This window comes from Cricetulus griseus, chromosome 3, assembly GCF_003668045.3.
Source record: "Cricetulus griseus strain 17A/GY chromosome 3, alternate assembly CriGri-PICRH-1.0, whole genome shotgun sequence".
Lineage (NCBI taxonomy): Eukaryota > Metazoa > Chordata > Mammalia > Rodentia > Cricetidae > Cricetulus > Cricetulus griseus.
The window spans coordinates 186,841,311-186,863,644 of record NC_048596.1 but is presented as its reverse complement, the minus strand read 5'-3'; the positions used below and the strand labels follow the sequence as shown (position 1 = coordinate 186,863,644).

The following is a 22,334-nucleotide window of genomic DNA, read 5'->3' as shown; positions in this document are numbered from 1 at the left end:
TGTAGTGCAATTTCCTAAATTGTGGGCACCACATTACCACCTTCTCATTTCTGCCTCTCCAGTATCATCTAATAAAGCAATTTTATCAAGATGCGGTTTACTTACAAAATGAACTCATCAGCCTACTGTTTGATGAAATTTCACAGATACATAGACCCAAGTACCTACCGACCCATGTGTAGACACTGTCATCCCCCCAGAAGTTGCATATCATCCTTGTAGACTTGTGCTTTATGGCACAGTGGATAAGTTCTGCCCATAGTTCAATAGAAATGGAATCTGGCATCTATACTTACTGGTGCCTGACTTCTCTGGTTCAACATCAACATTTTGAGATTAGTGTTGTTATGTCGAACAGTATTGCTTTAAAAAAATGGAGTAGTACCCCATAGAATGGGTACTTATCTTCTTGTTGATGGGCACTCAAGTTGTTTTTAGCTTTTGGATGCTGTTAATAAAATTGCCATGAGCATGTGTGTATGAGTCGCTATGTGGACACATGTTTATTCTCTGCTTTATTTGGATCTGGTATGTTTCCCCAAAGTCTTACCTGTTAAAGCTTGGTCTGCATCTCGGTGCTACTCATAGGTTGTGGAAGTTTTGGGCGGTAAGGCCTAGAGCACCTTTGGTCACTGAGGATATACCATTAAAGGGGACGGCAGAAGGCAGCTCTCTTCTTACTCTCTTTGTTCTATGGTTCACGATGAGGGGACTGGTTTCAGTCTGCCTTATATCCCCACCATGATGCATTGCTTTGCCACAGGCCCAAAAGAAGCAAGAAAACCAATGCCTTTAACTGTGAGCCAAACCAAACCCTTTCTCTTTATGATTGGCTCAGGTGCTTGTTATAGTAATGGAAAGCTGACTAACTCATTCTTTTTGGATAAGTTCCTTTGAAGGGAACTGTTGGGTCATATGACCTACGCATATTTAACATGAAAAGAAACTTGCCAAACAGTCACACTTGGTATTCAGACTAGCTTAGGCCACTCAATGCTGACATGTTGGCAACACACTATACGTATACACCATTAGCCTTATTTCAAGGGAATGTTTTACATGATTACTACAAATGGAATCCTAGTTTTAATTCATTTCAAAAGCCAACAGGGGGAAAAGCAGTATTATTTATTTGCCTAATGGAAGATCAGTTTGCTTTCCCTTGTGGGTTTTTGGGGCTGGCCCCATCTGTAACTGGGTTCATTACAGAACCATGAGCATTTGCAGGGCAGGGTCTTCTCAGTCCTGCTGCACAAACTCTATTACACATAGACTGAGCTCAATGGAGATTTGATTGGCTGGCTGGCAGGGTAGGTGGTTACATGAGAACAGGAGAGCAGTGTGCTGCACTCAAACTCCCATCTAGGATGCTCTTGTCTTCCTGAGCTCTCACTGGGTTTGTTCTAGAGCAGATGTCTTTAGTTGACTCTGGTTTCCTCTCGGTTGTTGGGGCACAAAAAAATCTCCTGAGAAACTTGATACAATAAGACGCTTGGCCCCATCCTTGGGCAGGTTCAGGTCTAGGGCAGGGCTCAGGAGTTAGTTTTAAGTCATCCCAGATGCTTCAAGTGATGAACAGCCACCATGGGTGGGAAGTCACCGTGATAGCTCAGGATAGAGCTGATAATTAATGTGGAGCTAACACTGTAGCCTTACCAGTGAGGGACAGTGAAAACCAGCAGAGGACAATCCTGAGCACTTATTAAATCACCCCAGGTCAGCAGAGATGCCTGGGGGGACCCTCTGCTGGGTCACTGTGCACAGAATAGCACTCTCTCACTCAACACTGGCACCCACCATGGGATGCCTTCCAGATTGAAAAGAGAGCATGTGGGAATGTCTGTCAGGGAAAAATACAAAGCTGTGGAGTGTCTGCACACCCAGGGAAAAACAACACCTCAACTGGGAAGTGAGAGGTCTCTTTGGAAGTAAACAAGAGAGTTTAATGCAATGAGACCTTTAGCAGAATGGAGGCTTTAACTCATTAAAACTTGCCTCCCCCGCTCTTGAAACCCAACACTGGTATAGCCTTTCCCCCAGAAAGATTCTTTTTCCCTTCAGGTATAGATGATTGCTTTCCTGTCGTGCTGGCTCTCACAGGATTAGATTCCATTATTTTTAAAAGACAGTGTGCGGCAATCAAGGAAAATCAATATTGCTCCAATTTTAGAAGAATCGCTGGAGACACCAGGAGAGGACACTCCCTTGGGCCACGACAGCACCCTCTGAATGTTAAACACAGGCTGATGAACAGCACTGAATCAGGCTCAGGAGGCTTGTGTGTAAGGATCAGTAAGAACTTTTGTGGTACACAGTAAGAAAAGCCCACCACGCTTATTTCTGTTCTCCTGCAAGGCAAGCCGCCCCATGACAAAAAAAATTGCCCAAGAACAAGCTTGTGTTTCAGTGCATGGTGGAGTTCTCAGGATCTGTGTGGATAGGAGGTGACGGTCAGACACACACTCAGGTCAGCAGTGAGGTCCAGGTGGCAGGTAGAAAAGGCAGTCAGGAGAGGGAGCTTTGCAGTGCACACAGTGACTGCTGGTTTGCTTATTTATTACATTTGGATTCTGGAAGTGCCCCTTAGTGAGGGTCACAACAGCCTCAGGCTTTATGTAAAGGGCCTGCAGAGGGGCTTTCTCTGGCTGGACAAAGAGAACCAGCACATGTTACTTCCCAAATTGATGATATAGATGTGGATGGCCCATGCCTAGATCCCTCTGCTGAGAGGATGTGCTCATTGCCTGGGGCTGTGGCTGCTGGGAACACTTTCTCTGGAGCCTTGCCCTGACCTGATTGAAATGGCCTTCCAACACCAAGGATTTCTCAGCAAGTTATGTTTTCCTGTGGGAAGGGCTCACAGGTGGGCAAAGGGCTGAGTGTGAAGCTCTAAGGAGGCAGCTGCCTCACCTGAGAGTGGGACAAACTCTGGCCACTCAGCACATTCTCCAGAGCCCCTGTGGGATTGGCTGAGGTCGGAGGACTTTTTAACCCACCTCTCCCTGGTTCTCCTCCATTTTCTCTACCTTCCCCCACTCCCACACAGTTTCTCTTGAGGCTCTTTCCTCAACACGCTGCTTGCAGAACCACAACCCCAGCCCCTGCCTGGGAGGAACCCACACTACACAATTCCAGAGAGGAGACAAGAGGCCCTGCATAGTCCCAGAGAAGAGAGGAGAGACCCTGGCTTCCAGCAACCCCAAGACCAGTGGATCAGAGATGGAGACATCCGAGTGGCTATAACTGAGTGCACAGTGCTCTGACAAAGCTCTTCATGGCCAAACTTCCTACTCTGAGTCTTCCCATCCTCCACTCCCCTCGCCTGCCCAGTTCTCAATGAAATTCTCTCAGTACCAAGAAAGTTCGTTCTCATTGTCAGCCTATGAAACATGCTCTCCCCTGCCTCTGCACTCTACACCTTTATTATCTATGTTCACATCTATGTAACTTTTCAGCCTCAGCCTCACTGTTTTCAGTGAGGCATATTCCCTGACCCTGAGACTAAGTTATGGGGTCAAATTCATGTGCCCATAGTCAAGACATTGTAATCCACTCAGCAGCCAGGCCTGGCTCCACCACCACTGTCCACCTCTATAGCACATGATGCTGTATCAAGTTTCAAGACGATGCTCACTCAACATTTATTGAATATGGAATTCTCTTCAAAACTCCTATAAGGCTGAGGAGATGGTTCAGGAGTTAGAGTGCTTGCTGTGCACTCATGAGGACCAGAATTCAGATTCCCCAGAACCCATGAGAATTCTTGGTGGGTGTGGAGGCCTGACTGTAATGCCAGTGCTCAGAAGGCAGAAACAGGGGATCCCTGGAGCAAACAAGCTTGCTACTTAGGCTTGCTGAACCAGTGAACTGTGGGTTCAATTGAGAGATCCTTCCTGAATAGATGAGGTGGAGAGGGGTTAGGGAAGACTCCTGATGCCAACCTGGGGTCTTCACATGCCTGGGAATACACATACACCTACATACTTAATGGGCAACCTCACACAAACCACACACACACACACACACACACACACACACACACACACACACACACACACACACACGAGAAGGGAAGATAACTTATTAATTTCCTGTATTGAAGCTCTCTAGAGGGATGGCTGTGAGACACAACCACTTCTACAAAGCTCCAGAAGGTGTCCCCACTGCTACACACTTTGGGAAGGGCCGCTAAACAAGTAGACTGTGAAATCTCATAATATGCTCAGCTTCAAAGCCCTTGAAAAATACTTTCAAAACAGGCAAGTTTTAAAAGTCAGTTTCTTTGAGTGTCTGGGCTCCTGCAGAGGTAGCTTACTTTGGGGGACTTTTAATTAATATGAATACATAGACATATGAACTCCTTGTAAATCCTATCACTAAAGGAACCAAGCAAACCTAATCTGGCCTGGAATCAGATCTACACTGATACTCTCCACTGACTTCTTTCAAAGCTAGCTTAGCTCACATTGAATCTCTGTGAGGTTGATGCTAAAGACACTCGGAAAATGCTTTGAGAAGAGTGAAGCTGTAACAAGGTGACCGGGGGTCTTTATAACACCATAAAAGGAGGACAGAAACATTTACAGCACTCAAGACTGAAATGAAAACATCCTTCCTTGTGGGGTAACAGCTGTGGGAAGCAGCTGAGGAAGCAGTTGGCACATCAAGAAACTAGAGTATACTGAATTACAAATAGAACTGGACAGCAGAGACCCAACATGAAGGCCTCTTTGAAGTTCAACATAGAATGGGCCAAAGACTTTCTTGACCAAGGGACCTCCCTCTGCTGGAGACCTCGGGTCACCTGCTTGCTCACAGGTTTGTTTCTGGAAGCTCAGATCTGAGGGACCGGCTTATGGATCTCTCAGGCTCTGAGGCTAGTCTGGCCCTTTGGTTAGATCCCTCAAAGCAGGAGACAGCATTCTTGGTAGGTAGGCTATAGCTATGGGAACTATAGATTATAGGCTATAGGAGCTTCCCAGAGTGCTCTGAGGACACCAAAGAGGGACTGACCCTATTGTTTTCTTTCTCAGTGGACCTCAATTTACCAATCACTGCGTATTTGTAACAGGAGTGATGCAGCATATAGCATTTGCATACAGGATGTGATTTCACCATAAGAAGAGAGTGGGGAACTGCCTCAGGAGGAGGTTGGTACACACACACACACAATTTACCTGGCAAATACTGTTATCACTGACCTTGTAGAGAGGTGGTTTCATTTCATGACTCAAAGCATCTACGGTTGGGATGGGGGGTTGATACCACAGACATTTATTCCATTTTCTTCTATCACCTGTGACAGAACCAGTGACTAACCGAGGAGGAATAAGAGAAGGGCTAAGACACAGTGCCATCAAGCTGAGAGCAAAGGACAGAGAGTGTGAGGCTGTGAGGAGCCAGAGGAAATTATTCAGAGAGAGGAACAGATGGGAAGGCTGGTTCTGCAAAGTGGCAGATGCTGTTTTCTGGATATTAGAAAACATTCTGCATATTTCCCATACTCTGGGAGGGAAAAACATGAGCTAATGAGAGGCTAGAGAGATGTTCAGGTGGTAAAGCTCTTGCCTTGCAAGCATGAAGACACGAGCTCAGATGTCCAGCACCTATGCAAAAAGTCAGGCGTGCTGGCACAAGTCTGTAATGAGAGCAGCACAGACAGACAGATCCCTGATGCTATTGGCTAGCCAGCTTTGCCAAATGGGCAGCCTCAGTGAGAGACCCTGTCTCAAAAAATTAGGTGGAGAGTGATTGAGGATAATGTCTGACACTGAACTTAGAGCCATCTGTACACACACATATTCGTGTACACAGACGCGTACACACCCACACCAACATGCATATATACCCTACCCCCAACACACAAATTGGGGGCCAAAGTGAAGCTGGTGTGTGTGGGATGGGGGCAGGCAGTCCTGAATGGGACCCAGTGCAAGATGAGGGTGTGGCAGGCCCGAGGCAGGGTCAATCCAGGAAGCAAGCTGGAGGAAAACCGGGGGCCGTGCAGGGCCTTAGGAAAGCTACCATCAGCTTGACCCATTGCTTGGCATTGTGACTGCATCTGCTGAAACTCCCACCAAATGGAATCATCTCCAAAATGGTCATCAGCTTAACCTTCCTCCAGCCATGTCTGCCCTGTTGCCCTCCACCTCCCAACAGCATGTGGGAGCAGAGCCTATCTTGGTTTATCCTGTGTGGTGCGAATGTAACAGCATCTTAATGTTGCTTCCGTTTCCACAAGTTGAGCTCACTAACGAGGCAGAATACCTTTTCATTCTTTGTTGGCCTCTAATATTCTAGCTTCTGTGAACTTACTGCCAACCATGCCCTCTCCTTTCTAAATCCAACTGTGTCTGTTCTTTGTTATGTTTACTAATCAGCTGAGGATAATATTCGTACCAGGGCATCTCTCAGCTTGTGACTTGTCTTTGCACTCCTCCGTGTCTTTTTCACCAATAAAAGCCCTCAAAGCTAATGCCACATTTGTGAATAGACTCATTGCGGTTTTATATCTTGAGAAATTCTCCATTATTTAGAGATCACCATTCAATTTCTTACCTTTTCATCTCTTACACAACCCTCAAATTTAAAAATATTTTGACCTTCATATTTAAATTTTTGGCCCCTATGAAATTGTTTCCTTTATAGTGTAACTTTAGGAATGTAGTTTGGGTTTTTCCTTTGTGGATAACAGATCATTCCAAGGACACTTACTGAATAGCACCCCTCTGTTCTTGGCTCAAAAATTTCATCTCTGTCATGTTTTTATAAATTTACCGTTCTGTTTCTGGGCTCTCTATTCTTGTGCTTTTATTCTGTTTGCCTCTCTCCACAAAAGACACCTATTGCTACTATATTTTGCATTTGAAGGGGCCTGGCTAATTTCAAACTTTAGCAATTTCATGTAAATTTTAAGATCAACCTGTCAGTATTCTGACTGAAATTACATTGTGGGTACGGATCATTTTGGCAAAAATGACACCTTCACTAAATTGAGTCTTTAAAGTTAATGAAAAAGTGTGTCTCATACTCATCTGTGTCATAGTGATTTTTTAAAAAGAAAACATTAAAGTGTGTGTGTGTGTGTGTGTGTGTGTGTGTGTGTGTCTGTGCTCACCCACCAGCCATGGTATGTGAGTGTGGAGGTTAGAAGACAACTTTTGAGTTTTGATTCTCTCCTCCTATCTTTCGGGTTCCAGGGATCCAACTTGGGTTGGTATCCTTTGTGGCCAGTGCCTTTACCTTCTGAGCCATCTTGCTGGCCCTGATATACCATTTTCTTCATTTGAAAGTCCTGTTTCTTTTTAGACACTATGCCTGGACTCATTTTTCCCTCCTCCTTAAGCATGGCAGTGAACTACTCTTTGCTGAGGGTTGCTGGGAATGCCCAGGGCAGTTCCATTGGTAAAGCTCCTTTCTGCTGACTAGTTTATGGTGGTTCACACTACTCACTTAATTCAAACCCTCCCATGGCTTGTGACATTTAGAAACTAAACCAAACTTTCCAATCTGGGTCACAGCCCCTCCCCAGTTTGCCTCACAGACTTTTCTAGCTAAACATTGTTCATTTTCTTGATGATGGACTTCTGTCCCTACAGTTTTGTTTTCCAATTCTTTCCTCCTTTGCTTAATGTTCTTAAAGCAAATAAGGTCAAAGGTCAAACGGGTCTTCTTGAAATTCTTATGTTAAACTCCTAATTCATGGAAACTCAGAAAATAACAGTATTTAGAGGCAGCATCTTGTTAGAGGTAACTAAGTCAAAAGGAAGCCATTGGGTAGCCTTACCCAACATGGCTTCAATATTTTTTGGGGGCGGGAGGAATTGCTTTGCTGCCTGCAGAGGGAAGGTGTCATGAAGACACTGGGAAGCTGGGAGTCTGCAAACCAAGGGAATCAGGAAGTTGGTCCCTCCCTCATGGTGCTCAGAAGGAACCAGCCTCACCCACATCTTTATCTCTAGCTTCTGCCTCCAAAACTCGGAGAGAACAGAGAACCAGAGTGCTGTCGTTGAGGCCCCTGTCTGTTTAATCTTACTGTGGCAGCGATGATGTTAGCACAAACACTCAAATTCCTAGGAAGTTTTTCTGTGAGAAATCTTGTCAGCTCATACACACCTTAAAACTAAAGCAAAACAACAATGAAATTGCTCTTTTGGTCCAACATATTGCTGGAAATGGAAGTGTTTCCCTGTTTGTCTTCTGTACCCTGAAAACCCCCTTCTTGGTTTCTGTGGCTGCTTTCTTCTGATTCTCTTGCTGAGTCTATCTCTTAGCCTCTGAGGCGGAGTCCTCTAACTTTCCTCCTTTGAATAGACATTCTAATCTTGACCCTCCATGGAGACTCACAGAACGTTAGTGCAAGCAAGCGCGTTATCCCCATTCTCCTTGCTCCCCCTCTGCAAACTGAAAAAGGACCAACACTGAGGGAAGGCAGCCATAAGGCACCAAATTTCTCTCGTACCCTCAGGGAACCAAGCAGGGTTCAGACTTCTGTCCTTACTGTTGCCATTTCCTGTTTCTTTCAGAAGTTCTTAAAGGAAGACATGGGCACAAGGAGCTAAGTTTTATGGTAGAGATCTACAGATCTGGCTAAAAATTAATCACAGGCACCATGGGCAATGATTCTATTGTCAGTCTGGTCACCATGCCTCCAGTGAAGGAGCTGGGGCCTCTCTTTTCTACAGTGATTCTCTTTACACGGGGAGGAGGAGCAGTGACATTGTGACATTGTGGTGCTCTCTCACCACCTTCTCCAGGCACAGACCTTTTGGTCACTATTCTTGCACACTGGCATTTTCACCTACTTCTTTCCTTCAGCTGAAACTCCAGGCACCAATTAGGCTGTGCCCTTTCCTAACGCATTTAGCTCTCCACATCCCTTCCACCCCTCTGCATTACTCCCGGGGCTGGCTACAGAGCACTTTCTTAAGTTGCCAAGATCTTGGGTGCTCTGGAACCTTGAGAATGGAACCCAGCTTCAAGGTCTGACATGCGTATTTATCCTCCTTGCTCTCCTGGAAGTGAATACAAGGACTATTCTGATTTATTTGTTCTTGCTTTTGACTTTCTGCTGGAGCCAATTGAGTTTTTAAAGAGACCAATAATTTGTTTTCCTCACCCAGTGTTTACAAATTCACCCCCAAATTCTTAAAAGTGGGGGTCTATATGGCTGTCTGGTTAGTATGCACAGGGGTGACCACATGAAGTGCCAGAAGCATTGGTCAGCTCTGAGTGGGTGGGCACAGTGTGTGTGTGTGTGTGTGTGTGTGTGTGTGTGTGTGTGTGTGTGTGTGTGTGTGTGTGTGTGTGTGTGTGTGTGTGTGTGTGTGTGTGTGTGTGTGTGTGTGTGTGTGTCTGTGTGTGTGTGTGTGTGTGTGTGTGTGTGTGTGTGTGTGTGTGTGTGTGTGTGTGTGTGTGTGTGTGTCTGTGTGTGTGTGTGTGTGTGTCTGTGTGTGTGTGTGTGTGTGTGTGTGTGTGTGTGTGTGTGTGTGTGTGTGTGTGTGTGTGTGTGTGTGTGTGTTGGGTCCCCTGCACAGCTTCCATGCTTGTCTCTGCATAGACCAGGAGGAATCTCTTTTTGTATTCCCACAGCATGTGGTACAATGTCTGGACAGAGTCTCCACTGAAGCCCCATTTAAACCAAGAGTGGACACACTGCAATTAAATATACAGAACAAGGGACTCTGATGTGTCAGTAGGAGACAACGTTTAAGGCCAGAGCTTCCTGGTCAGTTGTGTCTATCATGGTGGCCTCTGTACTGGGGAGGGGGTGACATTCATTCTGACTTCCCAGGGTTGTTGGATGACATGTTGCACATGTTGCCCAGGACATGAAATGTACTCAGATCTATTTATTGCTTTTGGTCAGAAACCTTCCGGAACCTTCTTCTCACTGTTCCTAATATCACCATATTGAAGGGCTGACTTCATGCAGCTGTCTACAGGAAATATTTTTGACTCAAGACATTTTCCCTGCACTCTGGAAAGCTGTTAAAAAAGCTTTTTCTCATAATAGAGATGTGAGTTCATTCCCACTGGATTGGTGGTTTTGCCCTATAACCTCAGAAGCAGGTATGCTGTATTTCATAGGAAAGATCAAAACTGCAGAACCAGAAAATATGAGGGTGCTTTAGCAGTTCCCAGAGCTCCATGGTGACAGAGCTGTGGTGGGAGGTGGTATCTCACAGCAACTTGCTTTCCCAGTGTCAGAAGGTGCCTCTGGCTTGTCATACCTCTGGAACACTGGGGAAGTGGTCTTGCTCCTTGAGTACCCTTCCAAGCAGGTGGCCTCTAATTTCAGAACTAGGCATCCATGTGGCATAGGACCGGCAAGGGAAACACAAGGGGTCCTGTCAGTCATTATAGGGGACATCTTTGTTCTCTTCTGCCTGGCATCCATGCTCTCCTTCTCTGGTCAGGTGCCTTACATTTCTGTATCCACCCGGTTTGCAATTTGCCAAGGCAGAAATAGGAGAAGAATATATTAGGAGGAGACTGTAGCCCCATTCCCATTGGACTCATCTTTGGATTTCAAAGTCTATCATTCTGCTTTAGAAACAAGCCAGCAAAGAATCAGCCAGAAGAAGGGGCTGGAAGGGCATAAATACCAGCCTTAAATGTTGCCCAAGACAAGCTGGCCAGTATTCTGTTTCCCCTTTGGGACCATTCATCCCTCCTCAGAGCTACCATCTAAAGCCCTGGGGTTAGCTGTTTACTATTGTGTCTAATCCAAATTATCCTCCAGGAGGTAAAAAAGAGTAGCCATGCTTGCAGAAGCTTAAAGGGTTCTGAGACGCACCACACAGGTAGGGGAAAGAAAAGAGGGATATTAATGGAAGGTAAGTCAGCAAGAGGTCCCTGCAGCTCTCCAACCCCATGGGGCCTCTTTGTGTCCCCGAATGGCCTCAGATTGATTTCAGTGGAAATATCTCAAAGCTACCTCTGGGTACCACTTCTCAAATGTGGCTTGGTATCAACATGACAAAGGTGCCCTTCTGGTCTTCTATAAAGACGTGGCTGCTAATGGCTGGCTTTTGCTGAATGTGCAGGATCGGGGAAGACACTGTTCTGAAAGCACTGGGGGCACCTACTGACTCAGTTCTCATCCAGTCCCTGGATGGGACCTTTATTATTCTCATTTCCTTGATAAAATCTGAGACTTACAGACAATTAGCCACTGTCTATATACGACGAAGTAGGGTTGGAGGTATAGCTCAGTGGTCCAGCATGCCTTTACCATGCATGAAGCTTGAGCACAGTGCTTAGCAGCTCACACTCCACCCCAAACAAAACATCACATTCATGCAGGGGCCAAGTACAAGTCTGAATCAGACTTGGTTCTTAAGTAACACATTGGATTGCTTTGGGGCAGCTGAAGTCTAGGCATTACCCCTGAGGGATTCAATAAAGATATAATTAGGCCCTTGTACAGAACAAGGAACTGCTTCTAATCATGGATCTGGCTCATTTAACTACATAGAAGGATGTTGGGGAGGTCAAGGAAGCCACACACCGGCTATGCACTACCTGTATTTTTGGCTAAGGCCCAGTGTGATCTTCCATGATTTTTAGAATCACCTAGGAGACACACTTCCAAACATGCCAGGGAAAGTGTTTCTCTGGCACAGATTGTGAGTGTCACTATCTGAATAAATAGGACTGAATAAGTAGGAAAAAGGGAGGGCAGCAAGATGGCTCAGAAAATGAAAGTGTTTGCCTGTCAGCCTGATGTCTTGAGTCTAATTTCTGGAACCCACATGGTAGAAGGAGAGACCTGCCTCCTGCAAAGTGTTCTCTGATTTTCACAAGTGCATGGCATGTGCTTACCCAGGTATGTGTGAGTTTATGCACACACACACACACACACACACACACACACACACACACACACGACAGAAATATATATATATATATATATATAATATATATATATAGAGAGAGAGAGAGAGAGAGAGAGATGCATACAATAAATAATTGCAAATTTTTGGAAGGTAAAAAAGGATAAGGTGATCTTAAAACCAGAATTTATCTCTTACTGCTCTCTGATTTTGGTTGCAACATGACTCATTCCCTTGGGCTTCTGCTTCCTATACCTTCTCTGCCATGCCATGCTGGACTGACTGACTGTGTCCCCTCAAACTGTGAGCTAAAATGAACTCCTCCACAGTCAAGTTGCTTTTGTGAGGTATTATGTAACAGCAACTAGAAAAGTAATTAGGATAGAAAATGGTACCAGGAGTAGGGTTGTTGATGAGATAAATCTGGCCATGTGGGTTATAGGGCTTTGGAACTAGTTTGTGGGAGAATGTGGATACATTTGGCACTGTAGATAGGGGATCCCTGGAATGCTATAAGAATGGTATAATGAGTGATCCTAGTGGGAAGTTAGAAGTTGAGAATGTAAAGACTGTGTTCATGAGGTTTCAGAGGGAAGCAAGGACTCTATTGTCAACTGGATTATAAGGTATTCACTATATTCTGGCAAGGAATCTGGCTATATTTGGCCTATGTCCTTAAAATGTGAGTGAAGCTGAATTTAAAAAAATCAAACTGGAGTAAGTTGTTTGGCGAAGAAAATTTCAACGCTGCATAGCATTCAGGCTATGGCATGGTTACTGCTCATCAATCTTAGATCAACAGTGACAGAGAGCAGATAGATCAAAAATGTGCAATTTGATGAGGAATGGAGCATGAGGAAATTTGAAGTTGCAGGCACTATGGATGTTATGAAAGCCTTTGTTAACGTTTTAAAAAATTAATGCCATTAAAGAGAATCCTTGTCCTCTGCACCAGAGAGTAAGAAAGGTGCCCCACGTGAGCAAGATTCCCACTCACTGAAAGCTCCAACTTGTGAAAACACAGATTCATCTTAAAAGAGAGCAACTGAACTGTGAGTGCTGTTGAAGGGGTTCCCTACTCTAAAACTACCACACACAGAAGCAGTTTCCAAATTTCAGTCACCAAGGTGTACAGATGGGGTAGGAGGCCAGGTGATATCTCAAGCTTGCAGTAGTACTTGGCAGCTTCAACTTCTTCTGCTGATCTTTCAGGTGTGCAAAATTCAGGAGTTACAGGGTTACAGGGGGCTTGGACCAATGCCCCCCCCCAACCCCACTGAGGCTAGGAAATGTGTGACATAGTCGGATTCTCTGAAAGGAGGCCCCAAGGGGCCATGTTTGAAACTGTTAAAGTGAAGGCCAAGTTGCAGTGTAGACCCCAGGATGGTAACACTATGGGGTTTCTGCCAAGGAAACCCAAGGCATGGAGTAGAACTGGCCCAAGGAAGAGTCTACATATACTGCAGTCAGCATAACTAGAGGAACTGCCCAAGCCCACTGGAACTCAGATGACATCACCATAAGCCCCAGATGTTAGGCCTGGAGCCACAGGGTTTGTCATTTGCTTTACTGTGCTTAAGTCTTAATTTGGGCCAGTCTCTCCTTGGTATCTTCCTATTCTCCCCCTTGTGAAAATGGGGATGTTTATTAAATGTTACTGGATTTTGGAAACAGGTAATCTATTGTTAAATTTTATAACATGGGATGGCAAGAGTCTGTCCTGACTCTCAGAAGAGATTTTGGACTTGAGAACTTTAGAGCAGTATTGGGAGTATTAAATGAAACAGTTTTAGAGGTTGACAACATGTCCTATGCATTATGAGATGAGTAAGAGACTTTGGTGGCCAGGGATGGGATGCTATGATTTAAGGTAATGTGTTTGGGGGTCATGTTGAGGAGGGGGTGATGTTTAATCTTGTGGTGGTGGTTAATCTTCATTTCAACTTCACAAGCTTTAGGATCATCTAGGACACACATCTCTGGGTATGTCTGTAAGGAAAGTTCCACAGGATGACCTTAACTGAGGAAGGAAAACCCACCATGTGGTGTAAGAGTCCTATGGACCAGGGTTCCAGATGGACTAAAAGGGGGAAAATGAAAAGTCACACTGGGGGCCAGATTCATCTTTCTGATTCTTGACTGACTATGGAACGTGACTGGTACCTTCCCATGCCTTGTCATGATGGACCTGTAGCCTTAAACTGTGAGTCAAAACCAACCCTTCCTTCTTCACACTGCTTTTGTCAGGCATTTATCACAGCCATGAGACAATTAACAAATATCGATGAGCACAGCCTGATAGAAGAAGATTTTCTATACTTTTCCAAGAGAAAGGAGTTCCTGGGTCTATCATCTTGGTGTTTTAGGAGTCTTTGCCTCTAATACTTTAGGGTTCTGTGGAAGGCTGCACTTGCAACAGGGCCATAGAAGAGTAGAAGGGGCCCTTAGAGAGCCTTAAAGCAGTCACTAAGGTGGGAGGGCTTATTATGTCTTGAGGACATGTATGCTTTATGGAAAATATTAGCTTTAATCATGAAACTTCCATTAGGATTCGAAATTACCTCCATTATACAAGCTAAGAATTCAGGACACAGGGTTACGTGGGTTAGAAGGACAGAGCTTGGACTCCAAGTGGCTTTGTCTGGTTCTATAGCTCTGGACCACAAATACCATGAATTCAGTACATCTTGGAAAAGTTCTATTTTTCAAGCTAAAGAGACTGAGGGATGACGAAGACAGAAGGAAACATCTAGAGAATTAGACTTCCTCTCCCCTCACTGCAGACCTTCCGCCTCCTCTCCTGATTACCTTGAATGACTGGTGCTCACTCCTGACAGCTCAATGTGAAAACAATGTGTTCTGTTGCTGCAGTGCTTGGTTCCCTTAGGCTCTCATATTTGATTTATTTGTAATCTAATTTGGAAATGAAAAGTCCAAGTGGTCTGTGGAGACTACTCAGGCCCCATGCTCTGAGTCTTCCTGCTGGCTCAGCTTTGTGGCTGTGAGACCAGGTAGAGTTGTACTTCAGGTTATGACTTTCTGGTATCTGCATCTGGCCTCTGAAAAGTGAAGGACAATTCAAGGGCAGGCATTTCCTTGATCCTTTCTTATATATCTCTTGAAGCATTTTAATCTTGTCAAGCTGTTCAGAGAGGCTGAAGAGACACACCCAATGGGAGACTCGTCCCTACAGTGCCGGTGATGGCAGCAGGCCCCAGGCCCTTGTCAATATCCTAATTACAGGTACACATGCAATGGACTGTATCATTCCTCACATCCAATCTAGGGTACTGTCATGGGTCCTGGTCAATGTGGGTCAGCATGTGGCTAAGGCAGTGGCTGGTATTTCCTGATCCTGACTACTCATTTAGCATACTTGTCCATTTTGCTTATTCATTTATTTTAGAAGCATCTCAGCGATGATGATGATGATGATGGTGGTGTGTGTGTGTGTGTGTGTGTGTGTGTGGTCAGAGGATAACTTTCAGGACTTGGTTGTCTCCTGGCTCCGTGGGATCTGGAAATCACTGGGCTTGCTTGGCAAGGGCTTTTACCCACTGGATTTTTTGTTCTTATATGTGACATGAACGCTAACTTAGATGGAAATGTATTCCCAAACAACAGATATGCTTTAAGTGAGTAAGAATTGCCTACAAAATCACTCTCGCACGCGTGTGTGCACGCACGTGCGCGCGCGCGCGCACACCCCCCCACACACACTATACACACACCACACACACACACACTATACACACACACTACACACTACACACACACACACACACACACACACACACACACACACACACTATACACTTCCTGCAGGTGTCTAGGCATCTTCATACTTGTCTACACAAGAGAGGCCCACACTCGTCCTTTCATTCCTCTCACTAGCCACACAACTCTGAAGAATTCTAATTGGAAAGGAAAGGTTAGTGTTGATATATCTGATAAAGTGACCTTTAGCCAGTGTTTTTCTTTTCTTTTTTTTTTCCTGATGGTTTTCCCAGAGACTTTCAGGAGGGCAGGTGGCATTTTTGGTTCTGTGATATGTGACATTTATGCCTTGAGCTTCTCTATTTGTCAGGTTCCAGGAAGCTGACGGAAAAGATCCTTAAAGTTTTGAGAAACTACCTTCCCCTCTCTGCAGTAAGCCAGTGGGAGTTATTGATTAGCTAAGGGGAGAACCAGGCTTTGGGGCTCTAGAGATGACAGGGAGGATGTACTTGCCAGCTTCCTGGGGAGTAAGGCCCACTGGGAGGATGGATACTGAGCTTTCAGTACTGGTGTGATGTACATGAGAAAGTGCAGGTACCAATGCTCACAGCATGGACTCTGACCTGGGCAGGAGTCTCAGAGGAGGCTCTCCTGGGGAAAAACATTGAAGCTAAGTCTTGAGGATTGACCTGGAGGAAGCTAGGGAGAGTGGGGTAGAGCTTTCTGCAGAGAGGGGTTGGCTGGACAGGAGGTGGATGGGACAGAAGCTGGCACATCACATAAACAGAAGATGTCACTGTGGTGTATATAGGGAAGAAAACCAAGTAGGAGGAACTCAGGGATAAGCTCAGGTTAAGGCTCGCTGAGTTTCATCCCAAGTATCTTGTACTTGATTCTGAAGAGCATGAGTGACTTGAGTCATTACAGACTTAAGCCACGGGGGACACATGCTCACCACCAGGACCCTGAATAGAAATGAGACTTTGATGCACGTGCGGAAGCAGAGGGTCTGTCATAACCACCCATGTCACAGGTGATGGGGAATAAAATAGAGCAGTGGAAACGAACTAGAGGCTTTTTTTAAGGTATCGTGGTTTTATAAGGTAGTGGGTGTGATGTAGTGGGTGCGGTTTGGATGAAGAAGAATTCTGGTCCTTCTTGGGGAATAGTGATGTCACTCACTGGGACAAGGAGCCCTGGATGAGAGGGAGGGCGGAGAAGGAAGAAACGGGGGTGAAGGCAGACAACAATTACTGTGCAGCGTGTTGGATATGAGCCACTTGGAAGATGGCTAAGTGGAGCCATCAAGAGTGCACTGAACTGTAGCAGAGACCAGAGTCAGCAATTGGGGGGAGGGGGGGGCTGAAGCTACAGGGAGGATCAATCACTGAGAAGAGGGGATCCTTCTCTAGTGTAGTGATTACGGCAGAGCTGGGAAGGAAGGGTGGAGGGATAGGAGGAACACCAGGGGAATATGGAATCTGTAAGTCAAGAAAAGAGTGACCAACAAATGCTTAAATTCTGTGTGGCATGCTGGGCCATTATCACACGCAACTGCCAGTACACCTCTGCGGGTGCATTCTCATTATTTCTTCTCACCCAAGGAAAGCCAAGTCCTCTCCGTGCTGCTGCCCCACTTTCTGCCCCAGCCCCAAACCCATTCTCCCCCAGGCCACTTTTGTTTCGAGGTCCACCCTCTTCTCAGCTTCCTCAGCCTCGGGGGGGGGGGTTCACAAGTGATTACCAGCCGTCCTTGGTGTGAGGTATGTGGCCATGACAACAAGGACAAGCACATCACCTTCCTGGTTTGGGGAGGAAACAGGAAATGATCCAACATTAGTCGGATCAGAATGAATCTCCCCTAGGCATGCAGAGTCTGAATTCCGGTAGCCATTTGGAGACTGGGAAAAAATGCTGACCTACAAAATGAGGTCAGCATGTGACGGGGGCGAGCAGAGTGAAGGGACAGAGAACTCATCTGTGAGGATGCCATTATATGAGTTTGCCTTAAGCAGGCTAGGGCTAGACTGATTCTGGCTTTGCCATTTGAGTTCTGCCCAAGGTGCAGGTTTCTGTGACTTACAAGTCCAGCTTACACCCATACCCAGTTTTTGTGACTCAAAATGCTTCCCAGCATCTGCTCTGGGATGTGAGAATGTGACTTCTCAGGGCAGGGTTACCTCCTTCCTCAGAACCTGTCATTACAGCATGTCCTCCATGGTTTCCACATCTGCTTCCCCCACTAAACTTGGGTAGGGTCATGTCTTGTCCATGTTCATGGCCCAGATGTGACAACTGAGCTACTACTTATCAACTCTTGCCCAAAATGACTCTTTGATTGAATGAACAAATGAATTATAAGAAAAGACTCAATATCAGTAGACAGGAAGATACTGAAGACAGAAAGAGAATGGTTAAATATATGTTCGAACCAGTGAAAAATTAAATGCATCATATTCAGCACTGGCCAAGTACATTTTAAAAATGTCATTATTTTAATTATGGAAATGGTCTTTCAAAAAGTAAAAAATAAATAAAGCGTGCCCTTGCTCCCAGATGGAATAAGCTCATTTGGTTGTGTTACATCAGAATAATTTCACAAAATCTGGTATTCAAAGTGTATTGGGTCAGGTTGGATGATTTTTCCATAATTATTTTAAATGTTCATCTACAGAATTTTATTTCAAACCCAAACAGTCCATGGCATTTAATGAGCAGGCTCCAAGGCTCAGGCCCAGGACTGACTGCCAGCTTCAATGAGACACTGGGTCATTGCTAGATGTCTACAGAAGATATCCAGAGCAAGCTTTCGTTACCATGGTAACAAAGCACAGGCAAGAAAAGGGCCATTGTGATATATAAGATGAAGATTATGTACTGGAAGCACTGACAAGCCACTAAGGACATAATAAGAGGTCTCCTCAGTTAGCGTGGCTGTGCACCATCCACAGCTGAACACAGAGCTGTCAAAACATTCAGGAAGTATACATTACTCTGTCAGTCCTGGTCACAGAATGAGAAGGAAATCAGGTCTTCACCATCACTCACTATTTTCTAACTCTGTGCATATCTAGATATATAACACATATGGACCAGAACAGAAACTCATCCAAATATTCAGGACAAGTAATGGAGCTCAACGAGGACACACACTCAATGTATAGCCCATGTTTTGGGGGTTTGGAATGTTAATTGGGAAAACTCTAGAGGCTAATGAGATGGCTCATCAGGTAAAGACACCTGCTGCTAAACCTGATATCTGAGTTTGATCCTGGGGCTAACACAGGAGAGTCCCCACTCCTATAAGTGTACCCTGACCTCGATATGCATGCAATGGCATGCACCGCACACCTAAAGTAAATAAAAATGAAAAACCAAACCTCCAGGGGCAGGGGAGCAAAGCTCCATCAGTAAAGTGTTTCCCATACAAGCATGAAGACCGAGTTTGATCACCAGAACCTACATAGGAAGAGTTGTTAATTTAAAACTTGAAGTATTGTAACCACAGAAGGAGAACACAGCAGGACACAGGTCTAGGCAACACATTTTTGAATAGAAGCCTAACGGCACAGGGAACCACTCCAAGAATTGACAAAGGGACTGACTACAGTCAACCAAACCATCACAGACTAAGTTATACAGCATTGGGGACACTCTGTGCCAGTCATGTCTCAGACAAGGGTTAATATCTAGAATATAAAAAAAAAACTGAAAAAATTAAACACCAGAGAAACAGAGTTGCCGAGAAATAAACAGGACAGTGATCTGAGAGAGAGTGTTCAATAGAAGAAATACAGATGGCCAATAACTATTTGAAATAGTCTTCAAAACTTCTATCCATTAGGGAAGTACAAACTAAAACTACTTTGATAGGGCAGGAGAGATGATTCTGCAGTCAAGAGTCTAGAGATGGATGAGGGAGGTGGGGAAAAGAAATAGTGCAAAGTAAAGGGGGTACAGTGAGAAAGGAAGGCAGGCAGACTGGGGACAGTAAGGAAGAAGAACCAACCAAAATGAAGTAAATATCAAAATGCCACTTGGAAACCTCTTGGAAGCTCATTCTTTTGAATATAAAATGTCATGTAATCACATATTTCCCAATTTCATTGCCAATACTTTCTGAGATTATAATATAATTATTTCTCCCTTTTCTTATAAGCTAATTTTAAAAACCACAAATCAATTTAAAAAACCATGGTGGATAGTGCCTGCGGAGCAACATCCAAGGTTGCCCTCTGGCTTCTACACGCATGTGCACACATGGAGCAGCACACACATACACAGAACACTCTGCAGCCAATGAAACAAAAACAAAATTAAGTGGGGCTGTACCAAGCTCAAAAAGGCAAAGGAAAAGATCAAGAGTGTGAAAAAGCCATCTATGGAGTGGGTGAGAGCTCACCAGCTAATCAACTGAGGCGGGGTGGGGGGGGTGGGGAGTGGGGGGTGGGGGGGTGGGGTGCTAATTTCCAAAACTAATAACAACTCCTACAATTCAATAGTCAAACCAAAGCCCCAAACTGACAGGCCCATTTAAAAATGGGTTAAGGATTTGAATGGGCATCTTTCCAAAAATGTACACATTTGAACAGTTGCATCAAAACCCTACGGCATCACCGATCATCATAGAAATTCAAATCACAGCCTCAGTGGTCAATCGCCTCACAGCTGTTAGGATAGGTGTTAGTGAGGTGAGCAAAGTGTGCTGTTGCCAGCATGCACAATAGGGCAGTCGCCATGGAACTGAGCACAGAGGCTTCTTAAATTAAAACAGACCCGGGGAAGTATCTCTGTGCTAAAGTGCTTAGTCTAGCACACATGGAACTCTGGGTTCTGTCCCCAGCAGTAAAAATAAGTAAATAAAACTACATCATCTTCCCTCCCTGGTAACAGTGTCCATTGTTCCAGTCTCTCTAGATCTTATCAACATTGTCATTGTCCCTTTTATAATAGCCATACTAGGATTTAACTAAAATAATCAGATTCATAAATCAAAGAGTGGAGTGCCGGTCCCCCTGAGTTTAGGGAAGAGGGGAATGGTACCAACAGGCACAAGGCTTTAGTTAGATAAGAAATGGTGAAGTACTGGAAGTCTGCTATAGAACATCACACCTGTTGCCCTTGTGCACTTGACATTTGTGAAGAGGGTAGATCTCACACGGCATGTTCTTGCCATGTGAAGTAATCAGTTAAAAGCTCTGCAACAATTTATTTTTACTGGCAGACTTTCAGTGGGCTAGCCACTGGATTCCAGCAGAAAGTAAACTTTTAAATGTTCCTTCTTAACTTTGGTGGTGATAAGGTTTTCAAAACTGTGTTTGCTTTTCTGTTTGGACATTTGAGTAGAACTACGTCTTTAGATTATCTTAATTCCATCGGCAATGGCTTATCAGACTGAAGATGCTCACGAAAGACTGGTGCAAAGAACACCGTTAACTCCGAGGGAAGCTACAAAGAAACTGAGAGCAACGTGGGTCTGAGGGCTTCCTGGGAGGGCGGTACCTTATCTGATTTTCATCGTCGTCCACCAGGAAGAACCAGCGGAATTTCACAACCAAGGGGCTGCAGTTGGTGATAGTGATATAGCGAATGACCTCGGTGTCGTTCAGGATGCAGCCGAAATCTACCTCCATCATCTCGAAGCTGAGGTTGGGGTAATGCACTTCTCCACGCAAGCACAGGCTGTCCACCTGAGGGTGCTCCACATACTTCACCGACAGGACTTCTTCTGCCACCCAGTTGTTCAGGTCATTTCTGTAGGAGGGGTCAAACTTGACCAGCAGATTTTTCTCTTCATTGATATCCAGTTTTATTGGCTATAAAAACAAGATAATTCGAAGTTACCAACATGATACATGACACAGGACAGTCACAATTATGTGTATCCACAGCTTTACACACACATACATTCATACGTATTTCTTTAAACACACACCTATGAAGAGTTAACAGCTATCGGTTGAGTTTAAAAGATTATTTTGTCTCTCAGATTCATGCTGAGATTTGATGTCACTGGGGATAGAGACCAGGAGTGAGTTCTTTTTCCAATGAGACTTGGTTAGCTAACACACGAGTGGGTTGTTACAAAGCAAGGCTGATCCCCGTGTTGTTCGTCCACATATATCCTCTTGCCTTTCTGCTTTCTGTCATCACTGGAAGTACATGAGGCTCTCCCGTGGACACCATGCTTTTGACCTGCAGAACTGTGAACCCAAATAAACCTCATTTCCATATAAAGCATTCAGCCCAGTTATAATGTTGGACCATCAGCATACAGAACAAGATAACTATAAATGTGCGTGTGCATACATGTGTGTCTGTGTCTGTGTCTGTGTGTGTGTGCATGTGTATGATATTTGAAGGAGAAGATTCTGCTAAGAAATGTAGAGTTATATGAATTGATGAATTGCACAAAGTCAAACCCGCAGTGAATACTCATTATTAAATATTTTAAAAATATATTAAACTTACTTTATTTATGTGTATTTGTGTGCCTGCTCGTCTGTGTGTGCACCACATGTGTGCAGGTGCCCATGGAAGCCATGCGGGGCGGGGGGGGGGAGAGGTAAGAACCGCTGGAAGTAGAGATACAGGTGGTTGTGAGCCATGTGGGTACTGGGAATCAAACCCAGGCCCTCTGAAAGATTAGCAAATGCTCTTAATCATTGACCCATCCTCTCCAGCCCCTTAGTAAATCTTTTCCAGCTAAAACCAACTGGGAAGTTCTTTCCTTAAGATAAATTTAAAGCCTTCTGAAGCATGGAGGAATGGACTTTGTAC

General features: G+C 44.8%; 1 protein-coding gene across 2 annotated transcripts in view; it reads right to left on the bottom strand.

The window, feature by feature from the left end:
* The window catches only part of Hydin (HYDIN axonemal central pair apparatus protein), a 323,803-nt gene that overhangs the window by 134,020 nt on the left and 167,449 nt on the right, over positions 1 to 22,334 (bottom strand). For both annotated transcript variants that reach the window (XM_035442673.1, XM_027405997.1), the window contains exon 22: positions 21,057 to 21,370. In XM_035442673.1, coding sequence (XP_035298564.1) covers positions 21,057 to 21,370 — 314 coding nt within the window. The remainder of the gene's footprint in view (positions 1 to 21,056; positions 21,371 to 22,334) is intronic.